The sequence below is a fragment of the Protopterus annectens genome, chromosome 7.part0 (genome assembly GCF_019279795.1).
Source record: "Protopterus annectens isolate FY-2018-M chromosome 7.part0, PAN1.0, whole genome shotgun sequence".
Taxonomy (NCBI): Eukaryota; Metazoa; Chordata; order Ceratodontiformes; family Protopteridae; genus Protopterus; species Protopterus annectens.
The window spans coordinates 405,472,849-405,496,700 of record NC_056739.1 but is presented as its reverse complement, the minus strand read 5'-3'; the positions used below and the strand labels follow the sequence as shown (position 1 = coordinate 405,496,700).

Sequence of the window (23,852 nt, the reverse complement as noted above, 5' to 3'; positions counted from 1 at the left end):
GGGAGTGGTCCATACTCATACCATGTTGCTAAGGCCTGGTAATACTTACCTGTATCCATCAGGTCAATACCCTCCCTCCAGTCCTTTAAACTATTCTGATAGGCTTCCTAGTCAAAATCTGTCTCTGTTCTTTCTCAACCCCAGGATAAATTATATCCCTAAATATGAACAAGTACTTATCCTATTCATTCCTTACACCTCCTTACTCTCCCTTCTCCCACTTTCTTACTTCAATAAATTTCTCTCCTCTGACTCTCTATATTATAACCCTTGTTTCCTTCCCACTTCATGTTGTACTTCCCATTTCTATTATTTTTATTTCTTTTTAATTTCTCTAAACTGGCTAAAATTTAATTGAATATTAAGCCATTGTCGTATAAGTTGTGTCTATTCTTAACCAATCATGTTATGGTTAATTTGGTATAATTATTTAAAATGTAAATGTTTTTATATTATTTTTGAAGACTGTAACATTATTGTTCTTAAAATGTTTTTGTAATACTTTGGAGCTTTTCTCCCAAGGTCTCTGCTGAAAATAGGCACGGAGCCTGTCAGACTTTCCCAGTAATTAAATGACAATAAATAAACAAATAAATATGGATGTAGTCCACTTAGACTTAAGGAAGTTGTTTGGCAGCAGTAGAGAACAGCTGGTTACTGAACCAATTATAAAGATGTAGACCAGATCCCAACATGGTAGCATGAGTAAACATGGCCTAGGCAGTAGTGAACATAGGGGCATAGTTAATGGAGCTCACTTATGAAAGAGTGGCTGATCACTGTGGTAGTACTAGTCTCAGTACTGAGGATGGTACTTTTCACTGTACTTAGGTAACATTACATAGGAAATAAAAATTTGCTTTTTGCTGCTGACAAAGCACTTTGAAACTGGGTTGATTCATGATAAGATATAAAAATGGTAAAGAGACAGCAACACTGAAGGAATGTTTACATGGTAACTTAAATGTGAAGCCAAAAATGTAAAATAATACATCTTAAAATATATATCCTCCCTCCCCCAAAAAGAAAACATATGAAGGAGAAATAAGAGCTACAACAAATGAAGAAAAGGACACATAGGTAATCACATCAATGACATAAACAGAAAGCAATGTGAGACAGTTGTCAGGAAGGCTATTAGACTATTGAGGTCAGTAGTGGAAAGCAATACATTATTATTCTGCCTTGCAGATATTTTATTTATTCACTTAATTTTATTTGTTTATCAGCACTGGGCAATACAAACTCCCTTTTCAGCAGATGCCCAGGGAGAAAAGCTTTAATAATTATACATTAAAATAAACAAAGGTACCAACAGAAGATGGAGTATATTGAGAAGAAAGCAGTGAGAAAGGCAAACATAATTAAATTCCTAATAAAAACATGAATAAGGGCATTGTTATTAAAGTATAGAAAGGTCATTGTTAAAACATTATAGAAAGGATAACTAAAATAATTACTAGCATAGAGCAGGCTTGATAGGAGATAGGACATAGCTGTGGTTTTACTAGAGTGCTTTGTGAGAAAGGTGGAATCTGCATAGAAGGCCAAATTTATGGCGAATTTTTCAACAACATTCTGAATCTGAAAATCATATTTGAGTTGGTAATTTAGAATTACTCCTAATAGTTTGATTTGGGAGACTAATTCTAGCCGTGCATTTTGGGTTGAGTGGATTGTAAAATTGGATTTAAAAGTCTGAGTAGGATTTAGGGATGAAAAGCATTAATTTAACTTTGTTAGCTTGAGAGTGAGCAAGTCAGGTCTCAACTGTGGAAAATGATTCTTAGATAATAGATTGTTAAAAGGTTAAGGAGGGAGAAGAATAGATAACACTAGCATCATAATCATGTTGAATACGCATTGCATAGTGAGAGACAGTAAAAAGATTATTTATGACCAAATGAAGTAGTAGAGGATAAATGACAGACCTTTGAGGAAGATTTGTTAGTATTAACAAATGAATAGAGAAAGCTGAGTGCCATTTGAATGACTGGAAATGGATTCAGTAAACCAGTTAAGTTTAGAGGAGGAGAAACCTTGAGAGAAAAGGATTTGGAGTCATTTAGGGTGGGAATTAGTGTCAAATGCCTTGGAGAGGTCAAGGAAGATGAAGGAGATGGCTGTGTTTGCATTCCTTCCTTGATAGACAAGTACTGAGAAAGGATAGCAGGGAAACACCCCCATCTGGAGTAGTGTGTAGGATTTTGGAAATGCTGTCAGAATCATCATGAGATATAAACTGGACAAGAGCAATTCAAAGGACAGAAACAAATGGTGTGCAGTCTGTGCCAGAAACATGTAAAAAGCAACAGAAGAGCTTAAACTACAGAATGAAATGAGAAAGGCAAATGGGATGGCATATGACATATATACCTTTCTGAAAACATAACCTTATTGAATCTAGCTTACAGACATTTTTCATATTGATATAGTAACAAAAGCTCTGACAAATTAATTAACATTACACATAATTGCACTGCTAATGCAGTCTATCGTTTACATTACTGAAACTCACATTTCCTTACTCATGTACATGAACATCACTTATAATTATTTTTATTAATAAAAAAAAATCAAAGAAACTATAACCCAAATAACAAACAACAGACATTCTTGACTGGACTTATTTTGGTCTTTACTTGGTATTAATCATAGACTATGTATGAAAATAAAACAGACCATCAATATTTGCTTCAAATAAAACTGCACTCCTGTGAAACAATCAGTCAAGTATCTTTAACAGGGTCCCCAAGCCTTCAATGGATTACAATTCAGTCATATTCCTATACATTGTCCATGGTAACCTTCTAGCCACATACTTCTGTGAATTCTTCGTCTTAGCAATATGAGAGTCGCCAAAACTCTTCATTATTAGAATTACATTTTTATTGATGGTATTAAGCTTGGTGTAAATCTTTGTATAATAGTTTTCTCTGCAATCAAAAGCAAAATAAATAACCTTGCTCTTTATGTTGTGGTACTGATCAAACCTTTGTCACATCCTATTAATAGAAATATTGTTGTCAATTTTATTTCCTTTCACAGAACTCCCAGCTGTTGATTTTCTAAATCTTCCTTAAAACTTGTGTGCACGATTCCCACATATATACTCCCATGTCCCTAACATTTCTTCTTCTTCCTACCTCCAATAATGAGATTCATCATTCAAAAACATCCATTTTACCTCTGTGGGTAAAGAAACTTGTATTGAGACACTTCCACATGACTATACTAAATCTCCAAGTCTTTGAGCATTACTAGGCAAAAAAAAAAAAAAAATCCACTTCCCTGTAAGATCATCTTTTTCAGTTTCCAATAAATACTCCAAATCTGCCTAACGCTCTCCACAGCCTGCTTATTTACAGCTTCAGTATCTTACATGCCTAACTTTCTGACTGCTTTTTAATGGAACCTGTAGCTTGATTTTTGTTTGCTATGCTGTCTGGCTTCAGGGTCATCAACTTTTGCAAATATGACTGGTTTCTGGTCTTCTTTTTCTACCTTTTTACCAGCTCAAGTTATGACATATTTCCTGATATGTTTTTAAGCTATATGTACCAGATATTTTCCAGCTAAGCACTTTAAACTAAGTATTATTTCAAAATTACAGCAGTGATCAAGGAATACAGTACCTTACTATCACACCATCACCAGAAGTCCTTTTGGCATGATAAATATTTTCCTTAACAAAATGCAAAGAATTCAGGTGTGTAATGTTATGCAGTGTTGTTGCCATAACCTGAAGTTTCCAGGTAGATAGCTCGGGGGAGACATGATTAAGTACTATTTTACAGCAAACATGGTGGATGACTGAAATAACTTCCTGAAAAGGCAATGCAATCCAAAATAGTAACAGTTCAATAATGCATAGGAGAGACATAAGAATTTATATCAGGGGACGGGAAGAAGAACAAATTGAGAATGAAGTTGTTCTAAGTACATTCTACTGCTTATCCAATAGGTAAGGAAACTGACAAAACTAGATGAGTAGAGAGTCCCTTCCTGCTGTCAAATTGTAAGCTTCTCATTCATTCTATACCTGCTGGCTACTTGCCCATCTGCTTCTTTTCTGTGTGTGTTTTCATAATGAATAATTTTCAATGTCGAACAGGAAAATCTAGTCTATAAAATGCAAATAGTTAAATAAAATGCTTGCAGCCTCCTTTGCAACAGTAATTTAAATTGTTTTTCATGTTAGTATCTCATGGTAGACTCTGATGGATGCATCCTCTGTTTTGCATCCAAGATCCCCACGTGTCCTCAGCTGTACCCACTGTATTCTAAATATATCAGATGTGATTACTGCAAAGATCCTTAAGTACTCCTGAGGCTGTGTATGTGATGCCATGTCCCCACTTTATATGGTGTACTTTGCTAAAGTTTGTCTCCTAGGTACATTACTGATGTTGGACCCCATTATAATTCTGACCGCAGTAGTTTACGATTCTCACAACCTTTGCACAATCTTACCACACCAATACTGATTTTGTCACATTCTGTCATGTAAGCTCATATGCAACTTTATCTGGAGCAGAGAAAGTGTTGAGCTTTGAAACACCTTACTGCACAACCATGTACCATCTAAATTGGTGTTGCCCAGTAAGTTCCAGCTTTCCACAGAAGAAATTATATTAAGTATCCATTAAATATAGTAACACTTTTCAAAACCTGCCCAACTCAAGAAAGTGTACTTGCACTAGTTATATAGAAATGGTTTGTTAATGATTCACTGCACTTTTAGCTGCAGGTGATTTCATAGCATCCTACCTCCCCTTATACTAGACAATCATTTGACAAAAGCATGCAACAAATCACCATGGTTACAGGTTCTGTCATGTATTATGGCTTCTGTATTGTTATTATTATTATCATCATCTTCATCATCAGGTGCTATTTAAAGCATCTTTCTCTCTCTCTCTTCATATGCTTCACCCACACACAGATATATAGTGAATATTGAACATCGCTGTTCTCTTTAAACTTTTTTTGCAGTTAGGCAAGCCATTCTGGAGCCCCCACTGTGGGGGTGAACTTGTACACCTTTCAGATTATATATACCAGCTATGAAATTCTTACACTTTGGAGAAAAGGGAATATTCTGAGAAATGGCAGTCTCAGACATAGTATATGTAAATTTGGATTTTCAGTCATTCAGTCTCCAAACGTCAAGTCCTGGCATTTCAAATGGTTACCCTTAGATGGTGCTACATATTCCCTAGTAATAAACTAATGTAATATTCTATTCGCACCAAAGTAATAATCAACAGTTCTACTCATAAATAAAGCTACACCAGTGAAACACTTAAAGAATAAATGAGAAAGCTATAATGCAACTCTTAAGGGGATTTTTGCCTCACACAGATATACCATATTATCTGTATGAATTATTAGGTGCTGGAAAAAGTCTTAGGTGAAAATGTGCTTTTGGCTCAAATCAGTTAGCCAGCCTGCAAATTAAAAACAACATTAAGTTGCAGGTTAACTAAGCACTGCAGTTTATTAGGCATACACATAAATATCCAGACTGGATGAGCCAAGTGTTCCATATCTGTCATCAAAGTCAGGGGCATAGCTAGGATATTTTGAACTGAGCACCATCTTATGCAACAACTTCCAGGATGTACCCCTCCTGTTTCACAAATGTAGCACCACTGTACCCTATCCTCTCTTAGACAGTGTATCTTGTCGACAGGATACCTTTTCATTAGCATCAAAACAGGCAATAGCTATTTAACAAAATATATCACCATGAACCATGCCAAATATAACAAGACTTTTAAGCTTAAATCATAACACATCTCATTGCACAAAACACATAAATGATATATATATATTTTTTAAACTAGATGCTGCAGTTTATATATAGACAATATGCCTAGCAACTCCATTGATTAGAGTCTGTTTCTTTCTTTATCTCTCTATTACGTGCACACATACACACACACACACACACACACACACACACACACACACACACATGCAGAGGCACAGAAACACAAACTATCATACACACTCACACATGTGGCTGACAATTGCAGCCATTTTCTTGACTGTGTCACACTGTAAGCAAATGAATGAAGAAAAAAATACAAAAATAGTAAGAGCAGTAGAATGCAAAGCAATAGAACTCCCTCACACACACACACACATGTGCCTTGAAATTACAGTCACTTTCTTGACTGTATACATCTTAGATGTCATATTGTGATCAAATCAATGAATAAATTCATAAGTAGTAATAATAATACACATACAATGTAAAGTATTACAATCCCCTTACACACAACAACACAGTCTGTTTCTCTCTCTCTCTCTGACAAATAGACACATATACGTGCAGAGGCAGAGAAGCATAAACTCTCTCTCTCTCTTATACACACACACACAAATGTGGCTGGCAATTACAGCCACTTTCTTGACTGTGTCATACTGTAAGCAAATGAATGAAAATATACAGAAATAATAAGAGCAGTACAATGCAAAGTAATACAATTCACACACACTCACACACACAAACATACACACACACACACACACACACACACACACACACACACACACACACACACACACAAATGTGCCTGGCAATTATGGCCACTTTCTTGACTATGTCATACTGTAAGCCAATGAATGAAAATATACAGAAATAATAAGTACAATGCAAAGCAATACAACTCACACACACACACACACACACACACACACACACACACACACACACACACACACACACACACACACACACACACACACACACACACATACCCAAACACACTCTTTGGTCATTGTAACCACTACTGCTGCTGCAGTTATTTTCATTACTTAGTATTTTTTCTCCACAAGGGCAGCCACGGTGGTGCAGCAGTTAGTGGTGTCGCCTCACAGCAAGAGGTTCTCCGGTTCGATTCTCGGCTGGGGTGCCTTCTGTGCAGAGTCTGCATGTCCTCCCTGTGGTTGTGTGGGTTTCCTCCGGGTGCTCTGGTTTCCTCCCACATCCCAAAGACATGCTGTAGGTGGATTGGATACTCTAAATCGGCCCTAGGTGTGAGTGTATGTGTGCCTTCCCTGGCAACTCGACACTGTAAAACTCCACTGCCAATCATGAGCGGACAGATGATCTGCTGTGGCGACCCCCAACCGGGAAAAAGCCGGAAGAAGAAGTATTTTTTCTCCACACTTACTAAGCATGGCTTTTTAAGAGTTGCATTTAGCAAGGGGAAGGGAAATAGTAGGTTGTTGTAACTGCTGCTGCAATTACTTTCATTAATTCATTTTTATAATTATTTTTTACATGTTATTATTTCTTCATGCTTGCTAAGCATTGTGTTCTAGCCATGTTTAGTGAGTATAAGTGAGATGGCAGTCATTTATTTTTTTCATCCACGCTTCATGGCATGTTGTTACATTGTGTGTTTTTTACCAGGCTTTACTTCTATATTAATATCCTGATGAAGAATGTTCATTTTTTCATAGGGCATTGTTTGATGTTTAGCTTATTATATAAATACAGTTAAACTGTTCATTAAATGTCAACCAGTCATTTAAAACTTTTCATTATGAGAACAGTTTTGCTTTTTAACAAAGGCACCAATGAGCACTTTTCATTAATGTCTTGTGTTTCATAAGCATGTAAGATATATTACCATCTGGAATGTTGTACAATCAGCAAATTATCTAAATTCTCACAAGAGTTCTTATTAGCAATAGAATAAATGCCCTGAAACTTAAAACAACATTTTACACCAAAAGAAATATTAAGCCACTGCATTCTTGGTGTTCTGTTTTCTCATGTCAGTTATATATTCTCTTAATCTCTTGTTAAGTTTCTGCATATTTTCCTCAGTAAAAACTTCCACAACATTAATTAGCATAAGACACTAAATACGCTATCTTACAGTTAAAAAAATATATAAAGTAATATTTTAACCCATGGTGGGATGCCTATAGGAACTGCATGCACTCCTAAGATATACACAAAATAGTAAAACTGACCACAGGCATAAGTGCCAGACACTGTACACTCCTGATTTACAAATAACAAGGCAATAAATAATTTCTGTTATGTTTAAAACTGAGCACTATCACCAGCCATATTCCTGTTTTCATTACTTGCTAGTATGGATCAGTACGTCTTCGAATTATTTCCTAAAAGAATCAGAGAATAATTTGTTATGAATGACACAGTATTTTCCTTTTTTTCTTTTTCAGTTCTGTTTCACAGTGGAATGTTTTCCCTCGGTGTTATTCTCAACATATTTATAACCATCAGCAATTATTTTAAGTGGATAGTCTCTACTTATAAATCTCTTATGATTTAAAAGACCTTCTTACTGCTGCTATTACTACTTGTATCTCTGTCTGCAGACTATTACAGTAAGGAACTGGCCACAGTCCCATAAACAATATAAGTGCTGTTTAAGAGGTAACATGTTTTGGCACACCAGTGATGTAAAATGCTGTTTGCCCTAGAAGTCTTGTACATAACTTAAGATATTCAAATGGCTTCATAGCTGAAGTTCGACATAAGAGTGATTGACACTTAAAAGTGTGATTGGTCAATAGTGAACTGAAAGCCAAAGATCTAAACTTGCTATTACACAGTTAAAGACCTCAAAATCCTGCTACATATATAGTTAGTCCAAGATCTCTCTACCATAGAGTAAACACTATCAATCACTCGTGTTGAACTTCAGCTTAGTATCCTAGCTGAGACTGTGCAGGTCAGATATACAAGCCCTCCCTGAAAGTAATTTTCTAGACTGTCATATATTTCATGTTCATACCAAGTATACTGAATTTCTGAGTTTCGCTGATTTCATAATTGCTATTCAGAATAATAGGTTACCATAAAATGTGGGACCTTAGCAGGAAAAAGTTGCAAGTTTCAGGTCTGGCTTACATCCTGTCCCGGGTCGGTTATACAAATCTTACTAAAAGGTGATAGTTTTCTACCAAAAACTTGTAGCTTGCCAGATGAAGAAAGTCATCTGGATCTCAAGTCCCAATAGTGAAGGAAAGATTAATAAAAAGAAGCCCATCTATGTAAGGGAACATTTCTGAGGAATAATTATAAAATATATTGTATTTTTATTAAAACAAATGACAGTTCAATTCTGGAAAAAAAAAACAAGCAGGAACATACAATGTAAAAACAGAAAAAAAAAATCAGTACATGTATAATATTTAATTTAACTAAAATAATTACTGTTTTATTTTAGCCCAGGTAGTTATGAACATGATGTTGCAAGAAACCAAAAAGTCTCCTGGCCGATGAAGTTTGATCGTCCTGACTGGTCCCTTGTGCCTTCTCTACCGAAAAGAACTCTTAGAACAGAGGTACTTTTTGCATTGTGCCTTCACATAATGTTAATGTAGGCATTACACTTTTGCATTGATGCATATTTCAGATGTTTATATTTATTACTTTTGGTGTTGCTTTTTTCTTTGAATAATACTGTAATTAATGTGAGCTGAAGCATGTATTATTGCTGTTTTATTTTAGCATGATTTATACTTGGAGCTTTTCTCCCTGGACATTAGCTGAAATTAGATTGTTTTAATAACCTTCCATGCATATCAATCACAACAGTAAATAAACACATAAAGAAGCAGTAATAATGCTGCTGGTTTCATTGAACCAAAGTCAAATAAGACAAACTGGTCAAATCTTCAAAAAGATAAAATGAGCAATATATATATAGCACTTTCTGCAGTGGGTATCTTTACTTATATATACTAACTCCTTGGTTATGTAATCCTGAAGAAAATAAAAAAAACTTTGATTCAGTACTTATACCCAAACAAAAAATACACCAACAGAGATATCTTACAGGAAAAAGTGGTCAAGGAGTTGCACTTTTGAGGACAGAAAGCAACAAGTTTGAACTCACCCATTTTTTTTTTACCTGTCCTAGTATAGGACACTACAGGAAATTGCACTGTGTCTCAGTACAGCAAATGCGTTGCCTTACTAAAACTGAATTATAATTAGTAACTTTACTAGATGATACAATATACCTCAGGCCATAAAAGAGAGATAAAACAGTTCATGTTTTGGAGACACTTGCATGTATTACATAGAGCATAGCTGAAAATGCTGGTAACCCTACACTTCATGAATGATTGCTATTTGTGTGTCGGTATGACAGTTCTACATGGCCATGAATCCTTGAAGGACTAGGCTGCATACAGCAGTATAAACAGAAGGCATTAAATGGACCTTCCTCAAACAATCTTATTGTGACAGTGGCTGCAATTATTTACGTCCATAAACAATCCAGAATACAAATTAAAATATAGGTAAACTCTATAAGATCTTTTGTATACATCTAGAATTACCAGACAATGTTTACTGCTGACATACTTTTTTATATTTATTTATTTAATTTGCTTCTCACTCTGAAATTTTTATACAGAAAATCAATTAACATACGAATAGATTATCCCAATAGGAAATTATCTTAAATGCTCATTATCAGCATAATATGACTTAGTTTAAATTCAGATCTCAGGGGCAAATTCATGAAGGTAGCACAACATGTACACATCGCGGTAAGCTTTTAGTGTTCAGCACTGGCCCTAACATGGTGCTGCACAATGCTCTAACATGAAGGTGTGCAGCAAGACATTGGGCTGGCTCTGCAGCCATGCTAAATGCTAATGATGCAGCAATGAAATGAGGCATATGCTAATTAGCCGTGTGCTCCCCCCAAAAAAACTGCCTCCAGGAAAGCATCTACATGTTGAGTGATTTAAGAAATTGCTTAGCTGTGTAGGTCACCACAGCTGGCCCTACCATGGTGCTGTAATATATACACCCAAAAGGCCATGTTAAACTACCTAAGGCGACCACAATACAGGCATCAGGGAGGTGGGAGGGAGCCACTAGACACCAGGGTCTACTCTATGGTTAAATCCATAACAGCGCCAACATCAGTTCAGGGGTCAGGATGGTGGAGCCATTAAACAACAGGGAATACTCTACAATTAACTGCCATAATAGCACTATCATTAGTACAGGGACTGGGGGAGACACTAAACACAAGGAATTACTCTGCAGTTGTGTATCATAATGGCATGAAACCAGTATGGGGATTGGGGGGAACCACAGGAAGGAAGACAAGTCAGGGACAGGTACAGGGACTGTGGTGTATGTGTGTGTTTCAATGTGTACGTGTGTGTGTGTGTGTGTGTGTGTGTGTGTGTGTGTGTGTGTGTGTGTGTGTGTGTGTGTGTGTGTGTAAGAGTGCCAATAAGAAAATGCCAATGTGTATACGAACAGCAGTTTACTACCTCCATGTGCAGATAAGCAAGGATCTACAAATTGTAGTAGTAATTATGATTCAGACACATGCAAATAAGGTAATAATGAGGTCTTTCCTCATCACAAATAACTTGTCTCTGAATCACTAAATACCGCATTGTAGGAGCATGACCTTTTTAGCATGAGCCCTATGGCTTGTGTTAGGCCCTTTAATGAATTCCTATGGCAGTCTTCCATATTGTGTGAACAGCTTTCCGTATAAACAAATTATATCAGAAACACTTCAGTATTAATTCTACGCTCTGATAATAAACCAGCATGCACTATCCATTTAAGTGAAATAAAACAGTTTTAATACATGTGTGTTCATTTATCCTAAGTTTTAGGAAACATTAAACCTAGAATGCACTCACATTTTCCTATTTCGATGATGGATTCAGACTTAAGGATGGAAGGGGACTGAACCTCTAGAAACAAATCATAATCCCAGGTTTGGATTCACAGTAATTCCACAAATGGAATTATAGCAAACTGGAAAATAAAGAAAAATGTGACACCACACAACATCAACTTTAATAACAAGTTTTTAAAAATATTTTTGCAGTGGACTAGTTCCGCTGCACCTTTCATATCCTTGCATCTCTAAATTTACTAACTCCAAAACTGCACAAACTTGGGGGCAATGGAAATGTTCTTACCCTCAGAGGTCCACAGTCTTGCTGTTAACACAGGCTGCTCTTCATTAAAATGGAAGTTGATTAAGTCTAACTAATTAATATCATTATAGTGATACATAATCGGAACAAACCCATGTATCTCCAAAGATACTTGTGACAACATTTAAGCTAAAAACCTGAAACTCTCTTTCTTTCTCCCTCCCTCTCATTTCTTGAGTTTTGCAAGCCAATGTTTTTGTTTCTTAACATGATTTCCCCTTCATCAGCTGGTACTCTCTTTAAGCCCCACCTCCTTCTAATATGCTGAAAAACGTCACATAGGTAAGTATGCAATGGCACCATGAGGTAAATACACCATCTACATGGTGGCATGTCCCTGTTTTGCCTACCCAGCAACTTCATCATCAGCTTTTTTCACAGCCCCAATATCACTCCAGAACTACTGAAATGGCTATGTCCCCCTGCATCCAGAATGTCTCCATACCTTCCTGCTGGAACAGGTACACAGGCAATGACCTATCACTCCTCTTTCCCCTGAACCCTGACCAAATTCAGGTCACCTGAATCAGGGTTTTATCCCTCTATGCCAGCAAAGCTAGTTGTTCATTAAAGGCTTTTCTGAGTTACATCTCTCATACCAGCCATTCACTGAACTAGATATATGAATCTCTATTCGCCTGCTACTTTATATTAAAATTAAGGATTCCTCCTTATATCTGACGATTCATCATTTTTTAAAATCCAAGTATTTTTGGACTCATGCTAATATTTTTACACATCTTAACACAGTGTCGTATGCTGTTACCTGTCAGTGAAATTTTTTAAGTTTCTAAGTGAGCATGGAGATGGTGAGATCCTTGGGCCATCATTGTCAGATCAAAGCAAACAGAGTTTTTTTTCTTTCTACCTAGTGGACCCTGTAGAGTACGCACCAGATGAAATGGGATGTGGCCCATTTTCTATGCACTTTCTTCCATTCCCACACTACTGAAACTCTCTGCCACATGACCTTACACATCTGCAGGCTGTTCCTGTAACTGTAGAGTCGCTAGCCTCTAACAGCAGTCACTGCTGCAAGAAGAATTTCATTGCCCCACTACCACCCAAAGGTGTAAGTGTTTTTCAGTCACAGCTGTTCATCTCCCTGGCTGGCTTCCTTAGTGCTCATCTCACTATCTGAACATAGACTTCTGGAAAGGAGTTAGGAATGCATCTCTAATGTCAGTGGAGTAAGCAAGATACATTATCTGATTTTAGTAGCTTGCCTTACTGGCTATTACTACCTTAAATGACCCGCAAGCACTAATTTTAAAATATTTTATCCACTTGTGGATGCCAGATAAAGGTCTTGATAAAAAAAAAAAACCTGTAGAAAGTCGAATGTGTAAATATTTTTTATCTCCACTTTTGGTGCATCATTATAAGTGTACTTACATCCGTCGCACATCATCAAAGCTAGAAAAGTCCACTAAATCTGTAAATTTATACTACTAGCCAAAAACTAACGTTCACATACTGCTTATGCAAAACATGACTCCTATATTAACCACCTTAATATGTCTAAAATAATCTAGCAATCCCAAATCTACATTTAGTTTTACAAAAAGTGAAAAAGAATAAAAACAAAAACTTGTCTCATTTCTCATTCTCTTAAATGCCAAAAGAGTAACTTCACATACTACACTCACAAAATCCACAAAAAGACCCCCCCCCAAGAAAAACTAACTACCCAAATTGGCAATCTAACAGTGAATCTGCCCTAATTAGAATGAAAACAGTTAAAATAAAAAAATGACCACATACACTACATTTAGAAAATGATATTATCTGCAAAACAGACCAAATTCTAAAATTGTTTATACAAAATAATAAGCTAATCCATAACAGCAACAATTCTTCACATAACCCTCACTAAGCTAAATTAAAAAATTAAATGTTACTACAAAAATTAAACATTTAAAATATACATCAGAACTAGACTACAGAACCAACCAAGAAATCCATGCATAAAGACATATGCAAACTACAAACCTCAATTCAGTGGAAATGTAGACAATTAATAGAGACCACTGAAGCCAATGGAAAACATTGATCTAACCTAAAACAAAAATCACAATAAAGTAGAATAGTTGTGGGTTTGGATTTTGTTAAACATGAAAAATCTTACACTCTAGAACTAAACAACATTGTTCATAATTTGTGGCTTCATCGACTGTGATTAAACTCATTCCCTAAGCCTGCAAAACAAGAAATTTCATATCTCACACAACAGACACTCATGCATTCCTTATTTACAAAAAAGGAGACTCAATAAACCCTATTCAGTCATTTTCTACAGTGTGCACACAAAACGCACATGGTAGCAATGAGTTTTAGATTCAGTAAGCACCATGAAGAGCCGTGCACCACCGTGCAAACAAGGCAAACACTTTAGCATATTAATTATAGCATAAGTAGCTGAATTGCATGCTAATCAACCTATCCAACATGGTGGAGCTATGCAACAAGCTATAAAGCAACTGTGTAGACTCCATGTTGTTTTTTCCTGAAAATTCCAAAACCTTTTGGGATACAGCCACAGAAAGGAGTCTATATGGAAAGAATGTTAGGGGCTGCTGCTGCTTTAATTCATGTGTATGTGCTACAGGCTGAAGTCAATACTGCTGCTGCTGCCAATAGGCCTAGGCCAAGAAGGAGAAGAGTTTTCAGGGCCCATTTAACTTTTCACAACCTACATGACATGGAAATTGTAGAACACTACAGAGACCCACTACAGGAACTCTGCGACCTCTGCCATCCTCAACTCAGAACCAGGGCCAGCCAAGGGGAACCCATCCCAGTGGAGACAAAGGTATGTGTAGCACTTCTTAGCTACAGGTACCTTACAGAGACCAACAGGGGACATGTTGGGGTGTCACAAGCATCAGCATCTAGGATCCTCCATCAATTCCTGAATGCTATGCTCCAACAAGCCAGTGACCGCATATATTTTTCCTACACTCCCGAGAAGAGGGACAGAAATATATAGGAGTTCTACCCTGTAACACTGTGTGTCACAGACTGCACACATATAGACATTAAGGCACCACCTGTGGAACAGGGTAGGCTCTACATAAACAGAAAGGGCTACCACTCTATCAACTGCCAAGTTGTGTATAATACCAAGGGAATCATCTTGAATGTGTGTGCTGGCAACCCTGGCAGTTACCACAACTCACATATCTGGCACACCTCCCAATTGTACCAGATGTTTACTAGAGGGATATCCCACAGGGTCATTTACTGTGGGATGCAGGCTATGCACTGGAACCGTGGCTGATGACACCCATTAGAAATGCACACAAACTCACAGATTAGAGCCATAATAAGGCACACACTCAAACCAGAAGTATAGAGCATGTGTTTGGGCTGCTAAAGTCATGGACATGTACAGAAATATTGACAGTATATACCATGCTATGCATCATCATCAGCAAAGAGAAGAGGCACACATCCCACCACCAATGCCAAGGTCACCACGGCCACAGGCAGATGAGGAGTCAGATGGAGAACCACCAGCTACAGTGGGGGTTGGGAGGGTGGCCTAATGGTTAAGATGTTTGCCTTACAAACACAAGGTGCAGGGTTTGAGTCTCACTAGGGATATTTGGCTAAGCTTAAAATGGCTTGCAAGGGCAGTTAGCTTAGTACTAACCTATGAAGATTACTTAACCTATGAAGTGGATGTAGGCAGACATAGGTGTGCTCAGTATGCCCTTGCATTGGATAAGAGACAATGCATAGCACACGCACTCACCAGCTAGGTGCCTAAAACTTTCCTCCTACTCACAGATAGTAACATTGATGCCAGGCAACTCACACAACCTTTTCCTTCTCATGTATTTGCTGTTTACTATTTGCATCAGACAGAGTCAGCCCTGAACTAAAACTGTGTTAACTGCTGCATTTACAAGGTAAGTCTTGAACCTGGAGTGTATTGTGTAATAATTTGAATGAGTGACATATCCTTGTATTTTACTAATTGGTACTGTAAGCAAGTAAAATGTGGGAGATTTTTACATAAATGATCTTAACATGTGACAGCAGAGACTTATGTGACTTATATGTGTAAATTAATAAGCAGTAGTCCTCATGTATCAAAGATTCACACAGTCATCCTTGCAAAAGTACTGATGATCACTGCACACCCTCAGTATAGCACCATACGTTTATACTGCAAGCATCATTAAAGAGAGAAGTAAGAAAGTAATGATACACATTGCAGTTTCTGACTTTACAACCATCACAAGATCATTCACAATAAAGTTGGAAAATGTTAATGCTATCAACTGTCTAGCTTTCCAAGGCCAATATAAGTCAAATGTAAAATTACCAGTTCAACACCACAAATGCAGATATACTAAGCACAACATCAGCTATGCACCCTGAGCATCAGACACAAAGCTTACATATTCCTGAATCCAAAAGATAGAAAACAGGGATATGGCACAGTTATCATCACTTGCACAGGGTTGTTGTGTGGAGGGCAGGAGGCCTAGACTGACATAAAAGGTCAGTGACTGTGTGTGGGTAAGACAGAGAAGCAGCCAGACATTCGGATAAACCACCAAATGGCCAGCGAGACAAAATGGGTTTTAAGCTGCATGGCTGAACCATGTAACTGGTGTGTGCGTGTGTGTGCGTGTGTGTGCGTGTGTGTGCGTGTGTGTGTGTGTGTGTGTGTGTGTGTGTGTGTGTGTGTGTGCGTGTGTGCGTGTGTGGTGTGTGTGTGTCTGTACATGTCCCCCAGGTGAAATTGGTGTGTGAGTGTCAGCATGAACACAGCCAAACTCTGTACTGGCTCAATGTCTTGGTATGTCAGACAGGTGTGAGCAATGTATGGTAGAGGTGGCAGTTCATCATTGTCGTCCCTGACCATGAGAAACTACAGTTATGTACACCTACCATAAATGTAGATGTTCAAGTGTCTTCACTGTTGCAGTCGTAACTGTAGGGTGTTCCTGCCGGCAGGCAGCCCGAGGTCAGCCAGAATCCCAAAGTCTGGGTCCGGCATCGGCTGTACCAGCAAGTACCCTGACGTCAGAATGCAGAGGTACATAGCTGACAGCTAACGCCATCTTCTCCAGCCTTTCTTGCCCCAGATGTCAGAAGCTCCCCAAAATATCCAAAAGGTGTCCCAAAGGAAACACAAATACACCACAAGGAAGAGGAGAAAAAACAAACAGAAAACAAGAGGGGAATGGTGGGAGGGAAACCCCGACTGCAACAGTGAAGACACTCGAACATCTACATTTATGGTAGGTGTACACAACTGTACTATGTTCTTCGTGTTTCACTGTTGCAGTCATAACTGTAGGGTGGAATCCCAAAGCTGTGAAGGAGGGTGGAGGTTATGCAGAAGAAGGGGCAGCCAGAAGACCCTGCAAGACAGCAGAGGCAAAACCTGCCCTAGACTTAGAATACAAAGGGAGATTATAGTGCTTAGAGAAGGTATGCACTGAACTCCAAGTGGCAGCTTCCAAAATGTCCTTGGTAGGAACTCCTCTGAGAAAAGCTGCTGAAGTGGCAGCTGCCCTAGTAGAATGACTCCTAACAGTGCCTGGAATCTGTTTCCCAAAATGAGAGTAACAAAACCTTATTCCATGAGCAATCCATTTGGAAATAGTTTGTTTAGAAATAGCCTTGCCTAGAGAACTGGAGGCATAAGAGATAAGCAACTGTTCAGATTTCCTGAAATCTTTAGTTCTGTCCAGGTAAAATCGTAGTTGTCTGTGTACGTCCAATGAATGTAAAATCCTTTCCCCTTTGTTTTAAGGATTTGGAAAGAAAGTAGGAAGGTGAATAGTCTGATTTAAAGTCACTTTAGAAATCACCTTAGGCATAAATGTAGGATTGGTCCTCAAGGCCACCCTGTCTTGATGGAAAATAAGGTAAGGTTCCACAGCCATGAGAGCTTGCAACTCTGACACCCTTCTTGCAGAAGTTAATGCTAATAAAATAGCTGTTTTCCAGGATAAGAACTTGATATCCGAAGCAGCAGCAGGCTCAAAGGGAGGTAAAGTAAGCTTCTCCAAAACATAATTAAGATCCCAAGCAGGAACAGGAGGAGTTCTGGGAGGTCTTAAATTCTTAGCCCCTCTCAAGAATTGTCTCACCAGTTGATGAGAAAAAATGGGGGGATCAGTGTTGAAATGAGCCGAAATAGCAGAAGCATGAATTTTGATGGAAGAGAATGAGAGGCCTTTAAGCAAGAGTTCAGAGAGGTAGAGTAAAATGGAGGAAATATCAGGTAGAAGAGGATCAGAACCTCGATCCCGCATCCAAATACAAAATCTTTTCCATTTAGAAGCATAAGATTTTCTAGTGCTAGGACGCCTAGCTTCCAAGAGAACATCCAAAACTTGTTTGGGAAGAGCAGAAGGAATCAAAGGCCTTTGTAGAGCCAGGCTGCCAGGCAAAGAGTCTTGATTTGAGAGTGTAGCATCTGACCCTGATGTTGGGACAGAAGGGAAGGAGACAGAGGCAGAATCCAAGGAGGTTCCAAGAACAGGTGTCATAGGGTTGAATACCAGAACTGCCGAGGCCAATTTGGAGCTATCAGAATGATAATCTTGGGTCTGTCCTGTTTTATTTTCAGTAGCACCCGAGGCAGAAGAGGAAGAGGAGGAAAGGCATATCCCGAAAGATTCCTCCAGCTGAAAGACAGGGCATCCACTTTCCATGCTGTTTTGTGGAAGGACCTGGTGCAAAATAGAGGCAACTGATGGTTGAGATGGGATGCAAACAGATCTATCTGAGGACAACCCCAAACTGATGTAATCCTGCTGAATAAGTTGGGGTCCAGCATCCATTCATGGGGATCCAAAAGATTTCTGCTTAGGCTGTCTGCTAAGAGATTTTGCTTCCCTGGGATGAATTGAGCTTGAAGATGCAGGTTCAGATTTAGAGCTGTGTCCCATAGACTCATGGCTAGTCTGCAAAGGGGGTAAGAGTGGGAGCCCCCCTGCTTGTTTATGTACCACATGACTGTGGTATTGTCTGTACGAATCAGAAGATGTCCTGGTTGCAAAAATTTCTGGAAGGCTAAAAGAGCATGTTGGACTGCCAACATTTCCTTCAGGTTGATGTGCCAGTGAAGATGTTTCTTTGGCCAATAGCCCTGCTGGCAGTTGTCTAGAAAATGAGCTCCCCGAGCGTAATCCGAAGCGTCTGTGGTCATGATCTGAGAAGGCTGAGGCAGACGAAAGGGGTTTCCATCGTATAAAGCACAGGCCCTGGACCACCAAAGGAACTCCTTTTGGAGGCAGGGAATCAAAGGTATCATTGTTTCCAGGCTGTGATAATGCTGAGACCATACACTGTTTAGGTACCATTGACGTTTTCTCATATGAAGCCTTGCATTTGGAACCAACAGGATGCAAGAAGCCATGTAGCCCAAAGCCTGCAGGAATTTCCTTGCAGTGAGCTGAGTCAAAGTAGACAAGGTTTTGAAAATTGCTGCCAGATGTACTTGTTTTTCTGGAGTCAGGAAGGCCTTTTGCAGGCTTGTATTTAGAAGAGCTCCCAAAAAGATCATTTGTTGAGAGGGGATCAAATGTGACTTTTTTGTATTCACTGAAAATCCCAGTAGTAGGAGGAGGCGCTGAACAAACGGCAGATGTTGAAGTAAAAGATCCTTGCTGTCCACCTGGATAAGGCAATCGTCTGGATAGGGGTAAATTTGAATCCCTTGGAGTCTGCAATAAGCCACTACTGGAGCCAGTCACTTGGTAAAGACTCTGGGCGCAGTAGATAAGCCAAAGGGCAGTGCAGAGAATTGAAAGTGTCTCGAGCCTGCGTTGAATCTGAGGTATTTTCTGCGTTCCTGTCTAATGGGAATGTGTAAGTAGGCCTCCTTCAGGTCCAATGTTACCATCCAAGCATCCTGAGAGAGCATGGGAAGAAGTTGTTGCAGAGTAAGCATCTTGAATTTTGGTATTTCTAGAAAAGTATTTAATACTGAGAGGTCCAGAATAGGTCTCCATGCATTTTGTTTTCTTGGGACCAGGAAAAGTCTTGAATAAAAACCCTTGCCCATCTCTGGGTGTGGAACAGGTTCTATGGCTCTCATGGCCAACAAAGCGTCTACCTGATTTAAGGCCTCTGACCATTGATGTTTTGGCAGATCTGGCCAACCGTAAGACCTTGGCAGAGTATGAAAGTGGAATTTGTAGCCTTTTAAAGTCACATCTAAAACCCATTTGTCCTGGGTTATATGCGTCCAATTTTGGTAAAAAAGAGATAGTTTTCCTCCAAGAGGAGCTTTCAGGCAAGAAGGACCTGTAGCCCAACAGAGGGAGTCATTGGGTCTGCTTCCTTTGTGATTGAGGCCTGTCTTCTCCCCTTCTAGGTGAAGAAGCAGTCCACTGTCTGAACCTATAAGAGGCCTGTGTCTGTGCCCGGCCTCTAGACCGTCTATATCTTCCCCTTTGAGGCCTGTCAGAAGTGGGAAAAGACCAATTTTTGGAGGGCCAATTTCTAGAAAATCTAGGAGGCTGAACTTGTAAAAAATCTTTGACAGTCTGCATAGATTTTGCTTTTTCCTCCATCTTTTTAATAACCTCCTCAGCCTTAGATCCAAGTAACACATCATGTTGAACAGGGGCATCTAACAGTTTTGCCTTAACCTGCTCAGGTAAATTCTGCTCTCGAAGCCAAGCATGTCTCCTTATAACAGTACCAGAAGCTGCGGCCCTGCAAGAAGCTTCCAAGGCATCAAAACCACAATGTAAACTATGTTTGCTAACTTGTTCAGTTGCATGCAAAACATCCTGGAATTCCTTGTCCTCTGCACATGCAGGAAAGGTAGAAATCCTTTGCTTTAAAACAGACAAAAGAAATTGCTGATACTTGAACATATGAAACTGGCAATTTAAAGCTCTAATAGAAAGAGTAGCAGAAGTATAAACCTTTTTGCCCCACCTATCCAAGGCACGAGAATCCTTTTCAGAGGGAATAGGATTTTTAGATGAAGCGACCTTAGCAGCTTTAGAACCCTGAGAAATAGTGTCTGGATCTGCAGAAGGGTTCTTAAATAAGAATTGATGGGAATCAGGGACTCTGTAAAATCTATCAGGCTTAGAAGGAGCAGGCGGCAAGGAATCAGGATTCAGGTTAGCTTCAGAAAAAGCATCATCCACAATGTCAAGTACAGGAGGAATAGCCAAAGGTCTGTGTTGAAGGAGAAGGAGAAATTCTCTAAGTCTCTTTTTGGAGGCAGAATAATCCTGACCTTCCCAATGAAAATGCTCCCTCATCTCATGTAAAGTTTCCCCAAAAGAGAAATCTTCAGGGGGAGAAGCAGAGGGAATAGAGTCCTCTGCATCTGAATCCTCATAAGGAGGAAAAGAGTAATCCTGGTCAGAGGAAGAGACAGAAGACACAGAAGCCTGGTCAGAGGAATCATAAGGTAAATCCTGTCTAGGCCTTTTTTCAGGAGGAGGGTGAGAACCCCTAATCATTGAAAGTAAATCCTCAGCCATCCGTAGTAATTGCTTCTGGGACTTGGGAGCTGAATCCGAAGCAGCTGGAGTAGAAACCCTTGGTTTAACAGGAGTTTTTGTCTTTGCCTTTGACTTTGTTGAAATAGTTATATGTGAAGGCCTGAAAACTCCCTCAGAAGCCGGTACCTGCACAGCGGTTCCGGACCCATCTGAAGGAGCGACGTCCGAAGGTCCTGCAGCAGATAAAATATTAGGCCTAGATGGCTCCCCATGGGAGTCCATGTCGGCCATCGGTTCAGAAGTGGCGGACGACAGGGGCTGCAAAAGCACCTCACTGATGACCGCCAAACCCAAAGCTGGCTCCAGCTGCGAAGAATCCTGTTTGGACCTCGGAGGCCTATCCTTGTCCTTGCGTTTCTTTTGAATTCCAGTTGTCGGTAAAGTATCCGATGACATCCTGTAATTAAATCGTCTACCGAAATAGTTCAAGGCCCAATCATACCTACGCTTGATAGTACGAGAATTAAACCTAGCACAGAACCGACAACAAGAAACATCGTGGTCAGGGCCTAAGCACGGTAGACAGTAAGAGTGGAAATCTTTATGAGGTATTTGTTTTCCACACGATATACAATTATTAGCTTTTTCTGACATCGGAGGAGCAATAAAAAAGTTTCCCCAATGGGGTACTTAGCTTGAGAAGAGAAGTTGAAAACTTCGGACCGAAGTCAATCAAAGCACGTTGTTCTGAATACACCAACCAACGACTTGCGAACTGCTTTCCACCGCACGGCAAGAAAGACTGGAGAAGATGGCATCGGCTGTCAGCTATGTACCTCTGCATTCTGACGTCAGGGTACTTGCTGGTACAGCCAACGCTGGACCCAGACATTGGGATTCTGGCCGACCTCGGGCTGCCTGCTGGCAGGAACACCCTACAGTTATGACTGCAACAGTGAAACACGAAGAACATCTGGCTGTACTAGCAGTTGCACTGGCATGTCCATGCCCACAGTCAGATGCGCTGTTGCTTCCTGAACATGACTGATGTCTGCTGGATGAGCTCCCTTCATGGGGATGCCCAGAACCATGTCCCCATGGTTTGCCATGTCTGGCTGTGGGCCGCACACTCACTGACGTAGCACTATTGCAACATGATCAGGCATGGCCACATTGGCTAACAGCAGATGATGTGGCTGACCTATGCCCACAAGGATGCCATTCCCCTCCCAGTGGACATTTCATCACAGACAATGGTCGTTACATGATAGACATCCCTCGTTCCATCACAAACATCTCTTGTTCCAGCATGTCATTCATCCAGTCCAGTGAATCAGCAACACAGTGGAGGCAGTCACACATGTCATCCTGTGCTACATCTACAACCCTGAGCATTTGTCTGGAGCACCTATGGGAATGTGTCTGTGCCTCCATGACAGCCCTAAGCATACATTGAGTGGCACAGGAAGAGACACCTGGACCAGGTGGAAGAGGGGCAGCAGGCTCCCTCTGAGCACCCTTATCAACCCTTCTGCATGGCACCTCACCCACAATTTCATTAAGGCCAGACTCAACAAGCACTGATGCCACAGTAACCACATTTCCCTGATAAATACACACAACAGGCCTGACATCAACAGCACACACTAAAATATTTATTTAAATTGCTTGACAGTACTGACATAAAATGTTTGGCTTACCATCTGCAGACAAGATTCTCCTCTGCAATCCAGATGGTCCTGGAAGAAATTAAGCAAAAGGTATGGGCAACATAATCACAATGAATTAACAGTAACACAGGAGGTAATACCTTTATCCCTTTATATGTCTATTAACTATACTTTCAAAAATAATGTGGCTGACAACTCCAACCTAAGCTAATAACTGTATTAATCTTCAACTCTCCCCCAAAAAAAGAATTCCTGTGACACAGAAGTAATGTATTGATTTCAATTATTTTACTGTACAACAGTATTTATTGAGATTCCAAAGCCTACCTGGAAGAACGTCCTGGGATGTACTGGCTATCCCTGAAGCTGTCTGGATCCCTGATATTGGCCTGGAGCTCTTTATTCAGTGTTAGTGGTGGCTTCATAGCAGGCCCTTCCCCAGTAATCATCTGGTCACTTCCCATTGCAGCTGCTCTCTTCTGTGCAGATGTGATCATGTCAGTGGTTCTGTAGCCCACCTGCTCATATGTCCTGCTGTGGTCACCCACAGCATTCACATCATCTACAATCTGGTGCCAAATTTGCATTCTGTGTGCCATATTTCTCCATTCCCTTTCAAGCAGAAAGGAACTATGTTGCCTAAAGGCATCCACTATGACCTGATTCTCAGCATTGGTGAAGGAGCGTCTCCTAGGATTGACATGCCTGGGTGGCAATGCTCCTAGGTGTCCTAAAAGACAACAGAAGGATAATACAC

General features: G+C 39.6%; 1 protein-coding gene across 1 annotated transcript in view; it reads left to right on the top strand.

Moving 5' to 3' along the window:
- The window catches only part of PIFO (primary cilia formation), a 195,700-nt gene that overhangs the window by 131,950 nt on the left and 39,898 nt on the right, over nucleotides 1–23,852 (top strand). The window contains exon 5 of the mRNA XM_044076994.1: nucleotides 9,222–9,339. Coding sequence (XP_043932929.1) covers nucleotides 9,222–9,339 — 118 coding nt within the window. The remainder of the gene's footprint in view (nucleotides 1–9,221; nucleotides 9,340–23,852) is intronic.